This window comes from Apiospora hydei (assembly GCF_038363865.1).
Source record: "Apiospora hydei strain CBS 114990 chromosome Unknown utg000006l_segment0_segment0, whole genome shotgun sequence".
Lineage (NCBI taxonomy): Eukaryota > Fungi > Ascomycota > Sordariomycetes > Amphisphaeriales > Apiosporaceae > Apiospora > Apiospora hydei.
The window spans coordinates 3,502,915-3,516,211 of record NW_027117365.1 but is presented as its reverse complement, the minus strand read 5'-3'; the positions used below and the strand labels follow the sequence as shown (position 1 = coordinate 3,516,211).

General features: G+C 54.1%; 5 protein-coding genes across 5 annotated transcripts; 1 reads left to right on the top strand and 4 right to left on the bottom strand.

The window, feature by feature from the left end:
* Positions 1–614: 614 nt before the first annotated feature.
* Positions 615–1,308, bottom strand: PG997_008320 (uncharacterized protein; the record flags this gene model as incomplete). The annotated part of the gene is made up of 2 exons (XM_066812635.1): positions 615–794; positions 907–1,308. 2 exons carry the CDS (start codon positions 1,306–1,308, stop codon positions 615–617), a joined length of 582 nt encoding a protein of 193 aa, XP_066667977.1.
* Positions 1,309–2,726: 1,418 nt separating this feature from the next.
* On the bottom strand, positions 2,727–6,291 carry PG997_008319 (uncharacterized protein; the record flags this gene model as incomplete). Its single annotated transcript, XM_066812634.1, has 4 exons — positions 2,727–3,684; positions 3,752–5,968; positions 6,036–6,171; positions 6,231–6,291. 4 exons carry the CDS (start codon positions 6,289–6,291, stop codon positions 2,727–2,729), a joined length of 3,372 nt encoding a protein of 1,123 aa, XP_066667976.1.
* An 872-nt stretch (positions 6,292–7,163) lies between these two features.
* PG997_008318 (uncharacterized protein) lies at positions 7,164–7,574 on the top strand (the record flags this gene model as incomplete). Its single annotated transcript, XM_066812633.1, has 3 exons — positions 7,164–7,178; positions 7,251–7,360; positions 7,484–7,574. 3 exons carry the CDS (start codon positions 7,164–7,166, stop codon positions 7,572–7,574), a joined length of 216 nt encoding a protein of 71 aa, XP_066667975.1.
* A 498-nt stretch (positions 7,575–8,072) lies between these two features.
* On the bottom strand, positions 8,073–10,075 carry PG997_008317 (cytochrome P450; the record flags this gene model as incomplete). The annotated part of the gene is made up of 6 exons (XM_066812632.1): positions 8,073–8,192; positions 8,387–8,707; positions 8,841–9,068; positions 9,170–9,250; positions 9,421–9,855; positions 9,878–10,075. The coding sequence occupies 6 exons, from the start codon at positions 10,073–10,075 to the stop codon at positions 8,073–8,075; spliced, it is 1,383 nt and encodes a 460-aa protein (XP_066667974.1).
* Positions 10,076–10,684: 609 nt separating this feature from the next.
* Positions 10,685–12,134, bottom strand: PG997_008316 (uncharacterized protein; the record flags this gene model as incomplete). Its single annotated transcript, XM_066812631.1, has 2 exons — positions 10,685–11,038; positions 11,121–12,134. The coding sequence occupies 2 exons, from the start codon at positions 12,132–12,134 to the stop codon at positions 10,685–10,687; spliced, it is 1,368 nt and encodes a 455-aa protein (XP_066667973.1).
* Positions 12,135–13,297: the final 1,163 nt, after the last annotated feature.

Below are 13,297 nucleotides of genomic sequence, written 5' to 3'. Positions count from 1 at the left end.
TGATTTCTTCCGTCTACCTAGTGCTTCGCTGCTGGCTGACTGGCGACCATGTTGATCCCAGGCAAGGTGGGAAGAAAAGGGAAGAAAAAAAACCGATCGGAAAGCAGTCCGTTCTTTCTGGCCAATCACACGTCCAGGCCCAACTTCGGCCGTCCACGACGTCGCTCTCAGCATTTTCTTGATTGTAATTTGTTTAGTCGAATCGAGGGCGGCCAATGGCGAAGCGTATGCCTTTTTTCCACACCTCTCTCTACTGAATCTGCAGCTCAGTAAACTTGATCACTTGGCGGGTCTAACGCCAAGGTTCATGGTATGTATATCATGGATAAGGTTAAATTGCACTTTGGACTATGGTGTCTGCCTGCCTGTCTCTGCTGCGGTTTCTCAAACAAAACAGAACGGCTACTCTGCACGCAAGAAACTTGATATTTTATGAGCTAGGGGAGAGGGAGCTTCCGAACTTCCAATCTGATGCTCACATGATCCTTATACCCGAGAGACGGTCCAAACCAGCCGGGTTTGACGTTGGGCGATATGTGTACGTACTCGTTCTCGCGCTTCTCGGGTATGAAACCCAGGACCGACGACTAGTTGCCGCCATACCTCGAGCATCATCATTGCCCCAAGACGTCGTCGTCGTCGTCGGCTTCGGCTTCGGCGTACTTGATTTCCCCATCGCCCTCCTCCATCGGCGGGCCATCTAGCGGGTGCGCAACCGTCTCGACGAGTTGGTCATGGAAGCCGCGGCAGGTTGGCTTGTGCGGGCCTCCTCCGACGAATTTGATGGCCGCACACTGTTGAACGATCAGTCAATCTACATCTTTTTTTTGTTCTCACTCTGTCTCTCTCTCTCTCTCTCTGTCTCTCAAGACCTTATGCATGGCATGGGGGCTCTGCCAGACATACCGTGAAGTTATAGCCATAGCCGGGGATGTACTGCTTGACCTGGAAGAGGGCGTCCTTGCCGATCCACTCCCGGACGCCCCGGATGCGCATGAAGCAGTAGTCGTCGGCGCGGTGGATGTGGATGGGCGGGCGCAGGTCGCGGAAGTCCTCGATGGAGCCCTCGTTGACCACGGTCGCCTGGAGGGTGACATAGGCGTTGTTCACGTCGAAGACAAGACCGACGTCGTGGCCGCGGATAGGCCACTCCTCGACGTAGGTCCGGTCGTAGGGGTCCATCATGTCGCAAGGCCCCTCGATCCCCATCTTCGTAATGGGCAGCGGGCTCGTCATACGCATGCCGGCCCGCACGACATTGCCAGCCAGCAGGCCGAACAGGGCGAGCAGTGTCGTCTGGGCACGCATTGTGAGGAGGAGTCAAGGAAGAGTGGAACTAGGGTACTGAACTGGGGATAAGAGAAAAGGGGAGGAAAACGTGGTTTGGCACAAGTCACAGCAACGTTCCGATGCCCTCGTTTAAACGAGTATGGGCAAGGGGCGGTTTATTATAAGCCCCTGCCGCACGAACTAGAGCAGGTTTGAGCCTCTTAACACGAGGCGTGCCGTTGTGTTTATGGCGACCGTTGAAGTATAAGTCTATGCCTGGCATGGCTTGACTATTCCAGATTAATACGTCGAGCCTCGTAGGCCAGGCTCACCAGCCAGGCCTCATTCTATGAATCCAGCTGGGCATTGCACTATCCATGTGAGCTTGTTACGGTCATCATGTCCACATGGAACCCACATGTGTCCAGTGCAGCTTCAACGTTTGTCGTGGCCCTTCAACTACTCATTCACGCAAGAATGGGAGACAAGCTAAGGCTGATCGGCTCAGGAAGAAAATCTAGCCCCTTCTTCTATGTTGTCTCAGTCCATTGCATCGATCTACGAGACACGCGAGTTTAGGTTTGTTGCAATGAGATTCATGTCACCGCTCTGTCTATCACACATTTATCAGCTGACCGCTCTGGGTCGGAAACGGTCGCATCGTGCTAGTTTTAGCGGTTATACCTGTATGGTTACAATGGTTCATGCATGTCTTGGGCATCTGTCCATCGGGGTAGCCATGATGCAGGAAAGAGAGTGTGCAACGAAACCAATGGCGCTGGACAGGAATCGAACCTCTCTCGTTATGCGTTGGCTTCCCTTGGTGCAGCTGCTCCAAGCGATCTATCGTGCTCTCGTATGAAGTCAATACCCTGCCCTGGACACCTTGTAGTTTCCTAAGTGTGGCAGCTACCCATCTGTGCCAACATGCGGAATCCCGACCAGGCCACACGAGGCGCCGTCAAGGTGCCTGGCCGAGCGCTAGTGCGGCTCGTAATTATTGTGATATAAACACGGGAAACCGATCGAAAAGATTGCCAAAGGGTTAGCTGTTCTGCCGGCGACTTCCTTAGCCCTGTAGAATCCTGCTCGAGTGCGCCCGGCACGCAGTGGAACCGCCCATCGAAGCACAACACAGCGGCCCCCAAAGACAAAGATAACTCTCGACAGGGGATGATAAAGGGGCGGCCAAACAGGTTTCTCGGGACTAGAAAATGTGTTCGCACTACACCCAGCTCCAACCCATGGCAGGATGGGATATCTCACTTCATTTCAGGGGCTAGTTAACATTGCCTGTCAAAATCGTGACTAACAGGTACTGAACAAGAGATGTTTGTAATCATGAAATATGCAAGCTTTTATGTACACCTCTAAGCCGGGCAAATACTATAGATCTAAGTATACAGCTTGTTGCGATAGACAAACGCAGCATGCAAATCCGGGCAACGAGAACGAGACTAGCGTCTCCTTTTGCCGCCGCCACCGCTCTCGTCCGCCTTTCTCTTGCGGCCCTCTTGGCGCCAGTAATCTTTGGTCTCTCTCTTCTCGCGCTGTTCCTTCTTGTCTGCGAGGGCCGCCATCTTCTTGCGGAACTCAACACGCTTCTCCTCCTTCTTGGCGTGACGCTTGGCGACCGTGTCTTTGCGAATAGTCGTGAGTTTTTGCATGAGGTCGCGAGCCTTCTTCTCCTCGCCCCCCAAGACCACGGCACGCTTCTGCGTGTACGTCTTGTGGCGCTGAGCCTTGGTCTGAATGATCTGGGACTTGAAGGGCAGGTCGGCGGCAAGAGCACGGGGCACTCGTAGAGGGTTGAAATGGCGCGTTTGCCTCTCAATCGGCTTGTACTTGCTGTCTTTGTTCTGCGGCGTGGGCAAGCCTTGGTCTCGACGAACCTCACCAGTCAACCGCATGCCCTGCCATCCTCCAAGAAGGTTCGTCACAGGGTTGTAGTAACGGTGGGGTTTAATAGGATACCAGGCGCGCATAATCACAAGATCGCTCATCAGGATCTTGTCTTCGAAGGTTGCACGGAACTTGCCATCGTCCTTGCTGAGAGCCTTCTTGATCTGACCGCGAATGCCGGAAACCGTCTTGATGGCCACACCCTCCATCTTAGCCACTTCAAGAGACGAGTTGAACATATCCTTGATGAAAGCAGTGTTCTTGAAGATCTTGTAAGGTACACCAGTCAACTTGAGCTTCTTGACAGTCTCGGTCGTCTCATCAACGCTCAGAATGGTACCTGAGGCAGCAATTCTGAAGCCAGGGTTCTGGGACGAGAACGTGTTGAAGGCGGCGAAGCCAGTGTTGGGTGCTATAAGAGGACCCCACCATGTAGCAAAACAATGCATATGTTCAGGTGTGTATTTTAGTAGACGGTTCCTTGTCCGATTGTCGGATGTGCTGTACATGGGTCTGGGTAAAGTCAGTTAGTTTGGGCATCCTAATATCAACTGGAACGTATAAAGGGGATGGTGCTTACAGAGTCTGGAATCTGCGCCAACCCAGAGAGATGATAAGAGGGTCTCCGGACTTGAGAATCTTCTTATGCCATCTGTGTCTCTTGATTCTCGCTTGGCAGAATCCAAATCGGTCTTCAGTCGGAGTAATTCCGCCAATAATGATTGGCATACGGGCATCGAAGTTCTCGGTGAACTCGGCCGGCACACCTTCGATCGTAATGGTCACATACTGACCAGCGCGGTAACCCTCGACACTGACACGCTGCGACTCATCCAGTGCCTCGAACTCGGCATTGTTGATATCAAGCTGCTTCTGGATGACAGCCTTCTGCCTGTCATACCATTCGTCCTCACCGAACTCGTCGGCATCTGCACCGGCCTCTCGCCGAGCATTAGCCTTATCGTTGGCAAAGCCCTCACGATCTTCTTGTTCGAATCGAAGCTTCAGTTCCTCTTTACGCTTCGCGTTCTGGGCTCGCTCCTCGTCGAAGTCTCCCACTGGCTTTGATTCAGCCTTGTGAACCTCGCCAGTCTCAAGATCTTCAAACTCTCCGTCACCCTCACTGTCTTCGTCTCCAAATGCGTCTTCGCCATCTTCGCCTTCTCCGCCAGCGCCATTGAGGTTCGCAGTGGTGAAGCGCTCTCGAATGAGCTCGATGTTATCTTCCAGGGTCCACTTGACAGTGAGTTGCTCGTAGTCGTAGGTAGGCACGGCGCGATCATCAGTCGAGGTGTCCTTTTCGTTTTTGGTCTTCTTGAAGAAATCATCTTCGTCAGCTGCTTCGATGTCGTCTTCCTCTTCCTCTTGTTCAACCTCGCCTTTCCACCTTTGCAGGACCTCATCGGCGGAAATGGATGTGTTGTACATCAGCCGTGCAAGATCCGCAGTTCGATATGATGGACGGTTGTCGTGCATGCTCGATGCTCTTCGCGTAAGGTTTTCCTTCCACCGGCTTTCTGCTTGGTCTTCGTCGTCGTCGTCGTCGTCGTCGAGGTCTTCATCCTCATCCGAATCATCATCGGCTTCCTCATCCTCATCTTCGGAGCCAAGATCACCCATATCCGAGTCGCTGTCAGCGAAGACAAATTCGTCGTCGTTACCAGTCTTATCCTTATCTTGGCGGAAAAGTTTGCCCAGTTTCTGTTCACTGAACTCAGCCTCCTCGTCCGACCCAGCGTCGTCCTCGCCGCTGACGAAGCCCTCGTCGTCCATGATTTCGTCTTCGTCATCGTCTCTGTCAGCCACCCTGACGGTTCTGTGCTTCTTTCTACCGGTGTCCTCTTCCTCGGCGACTTTCGAGATCTTTTCGCCACCACGGAAAAGTTGAACACCATCGTCGGTTTGGCCGAGCAGCTTCTTCTGATCCTGCAGTGAGATGATGAGTTCTTCGCCTTCGCCGTGTTCGACACCCTCGGCGTCCTTGTCGAAGTTGAAGCCCTTCTCCCGGGTAATCCAGATGGCGTCTCCATCGATCTTGAGACCAGATCTGTCGGACATGGGCGCGTGGACTTTCTTGTCTTTCTCATCCAGCCTCCTCCTGCCAGTCTTTCCTGTTATTTTTGCCATTGCCTGTATCATTTGCGGTGTAGGACACGGATCCGGCAACGGCTGGACTTGAGATACGGTGAAATCACCGAGACCAGGGATCGTCACTCTCTGCCCCTCGGCCGAAATGTTGGTACCCCTCAGATAACCGCTTAGGGCGATTGTTCGATCGCAATTCTTGTCTTCCTCCATGGCTGTAGGGTGCGTAACATCTCGGAACGAGTCGATGACAGAGTAGCAATGCGAGTTTCGCCAGACTAAAGGTCGAGGGTTCTTCATGACCGAAAGGAAACGGGACAAGTTGTGGATCTCGCGGTCAGGGTAGCGTCCGTTGATCACTCCAGACAAGTAGAACAGGTGGGCGCCGTTGTAAAGTTCGCTCCAGAGTCGGTGCTTCAGTCGCTTCTTTGCGTCTTTCAGTGCTTGGGGCTTTCGGAACAGATCCAAATGAGTCAAGACGCCGAAGACATTTCCAGGCATACCCGTGGCACTTAAGACGTTGAGAAATTCCATGGTCTCCATTTCAAACCCGTAGTTACCGTCAATCATCAGCAAAACAATGTCGGCCACCTTGGCCGTGTCCACCATAGCTTCTAAGTTATTGGGGCATTCCTGGAAGGTCAAACGTTGTTTCTTGGACGTGACTACGGTAATTGGGCCCTGGGGCTCTTGCAGGGTCTCCTTAGCATATCTGCGAACCAGCGACTTCAGAAGTGTGGTCTTTCCAACGCCTGGCGGGCCAACGATGGAGACGAGACGAGGCGCGGGTGCTTGGTCGGGTGTACGGTCGGCGAGGGGGGACGTGGAAGCTTTTCTCCTTGATATCCTGCGAGCGAGCGGCTTGTCTCGCAAGCTTGCCCGGGTTGGAAACACCGAAGGCCTTGGGGTTGACATCTAAGAGGACAAACTCGGTTAGGACAAGGCATCTGGGAAGAGAAAAGGCATTTACAAACCTCCGGAGTGCTTCTTCTTTTCTTTCGCCTTGCGATGAGGCTTATGCGACTGGTCCTCCATGATGGCGGCGTTTCTAATGTAAAAAGCACCAGAACCGTTCGCAAGCTGGGATCGATATCCTCTACGTACATACCTGACTCCAGTTCCCGTACCAGTAAAAAAAAAGTTCGAGATGGTTATCTAATCGCAGCTTATCGATTCTATCGATGTGGGGCATGCTATTCAGCGGGAACGCTATGCCTTGTATGTACCTCCGTACCCTGGAGTACCCTGGAAACCTAAGGGAGGGGCAGTGGGTTTGATAAGATAACCGTTCCAGTCGCAACAGCGAGACCCCTCATTCTGCCCATACTTTCAGCGTCACAAGCTGTTCAATGTTGTCTTCTGCCAGGCTGCCAGGTAGCACATTGATGGAAAGACCAATGCAAGTGAGACATAGACCAAACTACATAGTATGCCTTGATGATAGATGCATCGCGATGACAGCGAGTCCCAAAACCTTGGTTGGGCCGCAAAGCCAGGCCTTGTTCTTAGCAGTTCGTATGGTGTGTGTGAGGTCACTGAAGATGTCGTCTCATGTTCATGTGGTGTGTGACTGGCTGACGGCTCGGCTTCAAGAGGCAACCTTAGGCACAAGCTAGCGGCATGACGTATGCAACTGTGTTGGTCCACTCCTCAATTATCTCGCTCTCCGTCCGTAGGCTCGCGTAGTACCTATTGGTTAGGTAGCAGCTGTTGATGGGGTTCAATGTTGGATCCTCAGTAAATAAGGCGGCGGCCTCTTCTTAATAAGTACATGTATCCCCATGCCTCCCCGACAGCTTCTCCTTCTTCCAAGACAAACATCAACCCCCAAGCCCACATCCCCACGCTCCTATTATCTAGAAACAATACACCCCAAGCGTTTCTTCCGCGAATCAACACAAGCCAAGATGCCTACCTACATCGTACGTCTACCGCCGTGTTGCACAATTCGATTGCTGCTCAGCCAGGGGGTTTTCTAACATTTACTTGAACAGGTCACCTGCAAGCCCGATGCGTCGGCCGACCAGATCGCCGCTGCGAAGAAGCATGCCGAGGACCAGGGCGGCAAGATCGGCCACGAGTACAACCTCATCAAGGGATTCTCGTATGTTACTGCCTAATCCCTCCTCACCCTGTTCTGTTCCAACTGCCAGGCCATGTCCCCAAACAGCCCTCGCCCTGCAACTATGTCTCTCGACTCGGACTGACCCGTTTTTCTCCATATCAGTGTTGAATTCCCCAAAGACTCCATGAGCACCATGGAGAGCCACGAGCACGTTAAGGCCGTCGAGCTGGATCAGGAGGTCAAGACGCAATAGAGGGGTAGCGCACTGTAGCAGGGTCCTGCGGGGCATGCGTGAGAGGGTCCAGCTCTACCACATTGCATGAATAGCTCTCTGTATTATCTGAATAAGTTGAAACACTACGTCTTGGCGTCTCGAATACCTACTATTGTGAATAACCAGCTTATTAACATGGTCACTTCCTACCTCATCCACGCTCTGACGATAAGTAGTCATGCTCTCGTCACTATCTTCAGTCATTTGGCTTATTTCTAGCTTCAAGTCAATTCCGAAGTAATATTTACTAAAAGATTAGTTTACCAAGCATAAATGAGCACTCAAGCCATATTTGATGTGATATCTCTCTCAAGTGCTGCATAAATAGGGGCTTGGGGGTAAAATACACATCAAAGCCAGACATACCCGCAGCCGACCTTACATCAAGGGATATGACCACAATTTAACCCAAACCCATTCTTTTGAAATAGACAACACATTCCCTTCTGAAATCCCACTGCTCGGAACCAAGCTGCGCTATTCATCGGACGCATCTGTGATCTTGACCCACATCTTGCTCTGTATGCTTACCGTGGATGGCTTCACTTCCCACGCCTTGCCGGGATTTACTATCTGAAAGTCGAAAGCCCTCAGCAACTACCAGGACAAAGAAGTCAACTTATAGTCAACATACAGTTCTCAAATAACACCGCATGCTCAATGCTTCGTTCTTCTTTGCTTCCTCCTCTACATCCGGAGCAAAAATGCCGGTTTCATCTACAACCCCCCATCCCGCCCCCCATATACGCGCAGGAGTTGAGGACGATGGAAGGAACGAGCCGGACACTTACCTCGAAGTAAATCTTGTTCAGTTCGATCATGGCCAGGTTCTTGCCCGCGCACTGCCACCTCCCGAATCCGAAGAGCAGCTCCACCGTGCGGACCCTCTCCTTCCGGGTCTCCTCGTCGCACTCGAGGAACCGCTCGGGGCGGAAGAGGTGCGCGTCCCGGCCGAAGATGTCGGTCCGCCGCATCATGGCGACGTTGTTGGCGCCGACCGACGTGCCACCGGGCAGCGGGACGCCGCAGAGCGTCGCGCCGCCCGGCGGGAGGACCTTGAACAGGCCGTAGAGCAGGGGCGGTCCCATTCGGAAGCCTTCCCACATGACGGCCTGGCGTTGTAGGTAAGAGAAAAATAGGGGTTAGCCCAAGTGCCGCGCGCCACAGGCGTTGCAATCAATCCACAGTGTAAAGAAGGAAGGGCAACAACAGCTGTATAGTAAGGCACTAGAGCAATTTACTCACCTGGAAGTAGGAAAGACTCTTAGCCTGTTCGTTGCTGATCGGGGACGAATCATCCAAGCCTGCAGCCTTGATGTCCTGTTTCAGGCGCTGGTAGACTCTCGGCGCCGTGATGATATGCAACATGGTCGTGCGGATGACAACGGCTGTGGTGTCTGAGCCGGCCAGGATCTGGACGAAAGATTCGGCTAGAGTCTCCTTTTGGCTCATTCCACTGCGCATAAATGCTCCCTAAGTTGTGGTATGGTCAGCTCCATTCAGCCTTCTTATATTTGTTTTATAACCTGGCGGTTCTGGGGGACAAGACTGGGATTGTGGTTGTCGAAACGTACAATCATGTCTCCTCGATCCTTCGCGTCGTCCGCGAAACGCCCGCGAATGATTTCTCGAGCAATACTATCCGGAGATACGTCCTATTAGCATCCAGTTGGTAGTCGCCGAAAGAAAAGGGGTAAGGTGGTCCTGACCCGGAAATCCTTCCCATCCCGTATTTATCTCCTGGCCTGGGAGCCAGCAGCGGTGCGATTAAAGGAGAAACAAGCAGATGGCGCAATGGTGGTATCTCGGCCAGAATTGATGCCACCGTCTCGAACTGCTCGATCCCATGGGTGTATCGATACTCGTCGTCCTTGCCATCAAGGAAGCCGAACCGCTGCCCGTAGCCGACGTCCGTGATGAGGTCAATGTTGAAGAAACGAATGAGGTGCGCGAAGTCAACCTCGACGAGATCATCGTCATCGTCGCCTTCCTTGGAGGAGGAGAGGTGCCGGTGCCGGATAGCGTCGATTAAGTACTTGATCGTTCTGTCAACGGCGTCCTCGAAGTCGACGCCGCCGTCGCGCCCGCTGTAGCCGGGTGCCGCCTTGGCCTTGAGCCGGTCGTGCGGGCCGATCTCCAGCGAAGAGAATGTCGTGTCCTGCTCCGGGTCCAGCTTGGACATCGAGTACCACGTGTCGCGGTGGGCCAGGCTGCGGGCCCCGTTGAGCTGTCGGAAGGCCTGGGGATCGTCGATGAGGACCTGGTTGGGCCCCCGTCCGAACCACGGACCCGTACTTGCGCAGGTACGAGTGGTCAACGCCGCCGCCGCGGAAGATCTTGTACGGGGTCCATAGCCATGAGACAGAGGCGAAGAAGGGGCCCGGAACGTGGCGGAGCCGCCACCAGGAGACGGCCGTTGACACCAACCAGAACGAGAACACTACCACGACTAGGGGCCAGATGTGTGCCGAATACTCCATGATCCCAGTTTGGATGTAGATGGTAAAGCCTGTGTACTTCAGTCCAGTCCAGTCAAACGACCTCATTTATCTACGTGCATACACCGCGGGGTAACGAGTCGTACGAGCCCTCCACGTATCTTTGTATACCTATAATGGACGGACATCATTATCCGAACGGCTATTCGTTGCAGCATCATCGGCGCCCGGGGCTCTGGCACCCAACAATAAGGGGGTGGTGACCATTCGTGTCGCTATAGGAGAAAGACGCCGCGTTCCCGTAGCAGCGTAGAGCACGATTGAGTCTCAGATGAAAAAGGGGCAGCCACGACAGGTATGTTGTTGAATGGTTTGGATTCTTCTAGTAGAGAATCTAGAATATGCTGGATGATGGCCAGTGAAGCCTCGGTATTTTATACAATTCTCCCAATGGGTATCAGGACCTTGTTCCCCACGAGAAACCACCCAAAGATGCAAATGCTCCTGTTCCCATCTCCGCCGCTATCCCGCAGATGATGTTTGGTTGGTACCCCCTTTAACGCCGTCGCTCCATATAATTTCAAGTTCATAAACGACAACCATGCCATCTACACATAGTGGACATAGTAAACAAAAGAAACACGAGTGGAACTATGGTAGTACCCAGCCATCCTGGCCGCAATACTCGTCCATGACCTCCACAAACGCATTTACCCGATGCGTCATCCAGCCCGACGCCATGGTCTCCTCGCCCTCGACCGCTGAACGTCGGCGACCGAGTCGCATCATCTTGGACGTCCTGCACGTCGACTGCCCAGAGAGCGAGTACTGCATGCAGTCCGGTTGGCCCAGGCAGACCTTGTAGCAGTCCCGCATGGTGATGGTCGTGCCTTCGGGGTACTCCACGATGTCTTCGGACATATTGTCCCAAGCATCGCGTCGCGATGTGATGTGCGGTAAGACCCAATTCGTAAAGACGTCTCCGTGTCGGAGAAGCGTGCGGTTCTATTGCAAAAGTTCAGGTTAGTAAGAAAAAGTAAAGCTTCATCCTGGGAAGGATGGAGCTCTGAAAGCCAATGCAACTTACCCCTTTATTCCACTGGCGCTCGAACATGGACATCTGCACAATATCAGATGGCGCCATGTGGTGGTAGCTGGCAATATTGTAGCACCAATCCTGGCTCGTAGGGTCGGAGACAGAGCCCAAAAAGCCCAGCTCGGTGGGGTGGTCGCCGTGGAGGTTAGGGCGGGCGTAGAGCAAGGGGACACCGGCGTCGGCGAGGGCCTTGCCCAGGACGCAGTCGCCGGCCCAGTGGCTCGCGGTGAAGGCGTCGTAGAACTCGAGGTTCTGGCGGCGGTACTCGACGACGACCATCTCGAGCGCGGTGCGCGACAGCACGAACCCGGAGCCGCCGTGGGCGAAGGCGACGTCGCCGATGATCATGGGGTTGCCGAGGTAGTGCGGCTGGGCCGGATCGAGGTTGGCGATCCAGTCGAGCACGTTGCGCCAGAAGATGTAGCTGTCGCCCTCGTAGAAGACGTACCAGTTGGCGCCCGTGGCGGCTCCCTGGCGCAGCGCCTTCTCGGCAGCGGGCAGGAACTTCCACTTGTCCAGCCGCCAGCCGGGCGTGTCGCGGCCAGCGATAGTACTCTGGGTAGCGGCCCACTGAGCGTTCTCCTCGTCCGAGAAGGCGGACCGGCCGCCGTCCTGTAGACGCTGGTAGTACTCGAAGTCCGGGTGGGTGTCCTTGAGGTCGGCGCGGACCTCGTCGAGGGCGTCCTGGACGTGCACGCCGTCGATGACCTCGTCGTAGTCGGAGTAGATGGCGTAGTGCGGGACGCAGCGCAGGGTGGTGGCGAGGTGGGTGGGCACCTGGTCTAGGGACTCGGTGGCGCCGGTCTTGAAGACGACGAAGACGTCGGAGAGGCCATCGTGGTGCCTGCAGGACTCTTCCGACTCCTCCTCGAGGAAGATGCGGTCGGTAGCGCCGGGGACGGGCCGGCACCAGCGGATGAGCTGAAAGAAGACAAAGAGACTGAAGAAGAAGATGAAGACGGGCGACAGTAACCGAGAGCGCGGCTTGAGCGAATGGGCGTACATGATGCTATGCTATTACGGGGCGTGTGGAGGATAGGATGGATCAGTGAGCGGCAAGCATAGCACACTTCTGGGGTGAAAGACGAAGACGCAGTCCTCTCTGGTTCTCTCTGGTTCTCTCGAAGGGGGCCCTGCCGACTTAAGATATGTTTCACTACAGGTATAAAACCAGCAACTCACTGTCCGGCATACGCAGAATGAGAGATGAAAAAGAGGCTGTTGGTTCCAAAACGGGCGCGCCTCAGTGTACAAGTAGTAGCACCCGTACATCCCAAGAATAGAGCGTGGCAGCGCTTGTGTGCAGCCTAGGAGCCTAGGACCTGGTATGCATCATTTCTGGGGCACAGCTTACGAATCTACCCCATGTGCGTACGTTGCCATGGCTTTTCTTTTCTCGTCTTTTTCCCCGGCCAGGCCATCCCTACCCCGGGAGACCCGGTTTTCGCAGAGCTGGTTGATGCCGATCTCAAACCATTGTTACAAGATATTCGGTTGACACAGATCACCCACGGCCAGCTTGGGTGTCGTCACAAGTACTTGTGGACCGCCAAAGTCTGCTGTTTGGCTGATGCAGCCGGAAATGCAGGGGCCAGGAGGGAAACAAAATACTACCCAAGATGGAAGTTGGCACAGGCTTTGGTGCTGGCTTGGGGGCGCGGGCAGTCTGGCAGTCAAGCAGTACTACGCGGGACTTGCCAGCCAGCCTCGACCAGACCCCCTTGAGCGAGCAGATCCCCGAATCCGGACTGGCGAATCGCCTTGCTCTGCACAGAAAGTCGAAAGATGCGTCTGGTGGGTGACAGTGGCTTGCCGATCGCGAAGGGGGGAAGTACCTCACCAGAGGTCAATCGACAAACCACTGGAGGAGAGGCTTCGTAGGCTTTTGTTCCATGTTCCAGCCGGTAATTTTTCTTTTTCTCTTTTTTTTTTTTTGGCAGTTGCTTCTTCCGGAACATTTGGCGCTTGGGGGCCCGGTCGCGAGGTGGCGAAATCGCTCGGTCGCTAGTCAGTCCCAACGGCTGATGGGATGTCAACTAATCTACGCCTCACAAACGTCCGCCCTGTTGGTTGTTGGTGTTGGTAGCTGCCGACCAGGCCACCGATCCGTTTCGCCTTTAGGCGCTTAGCCGCAGGTCACTGGCACGAGGCCGAATAAGGTTTTTGCA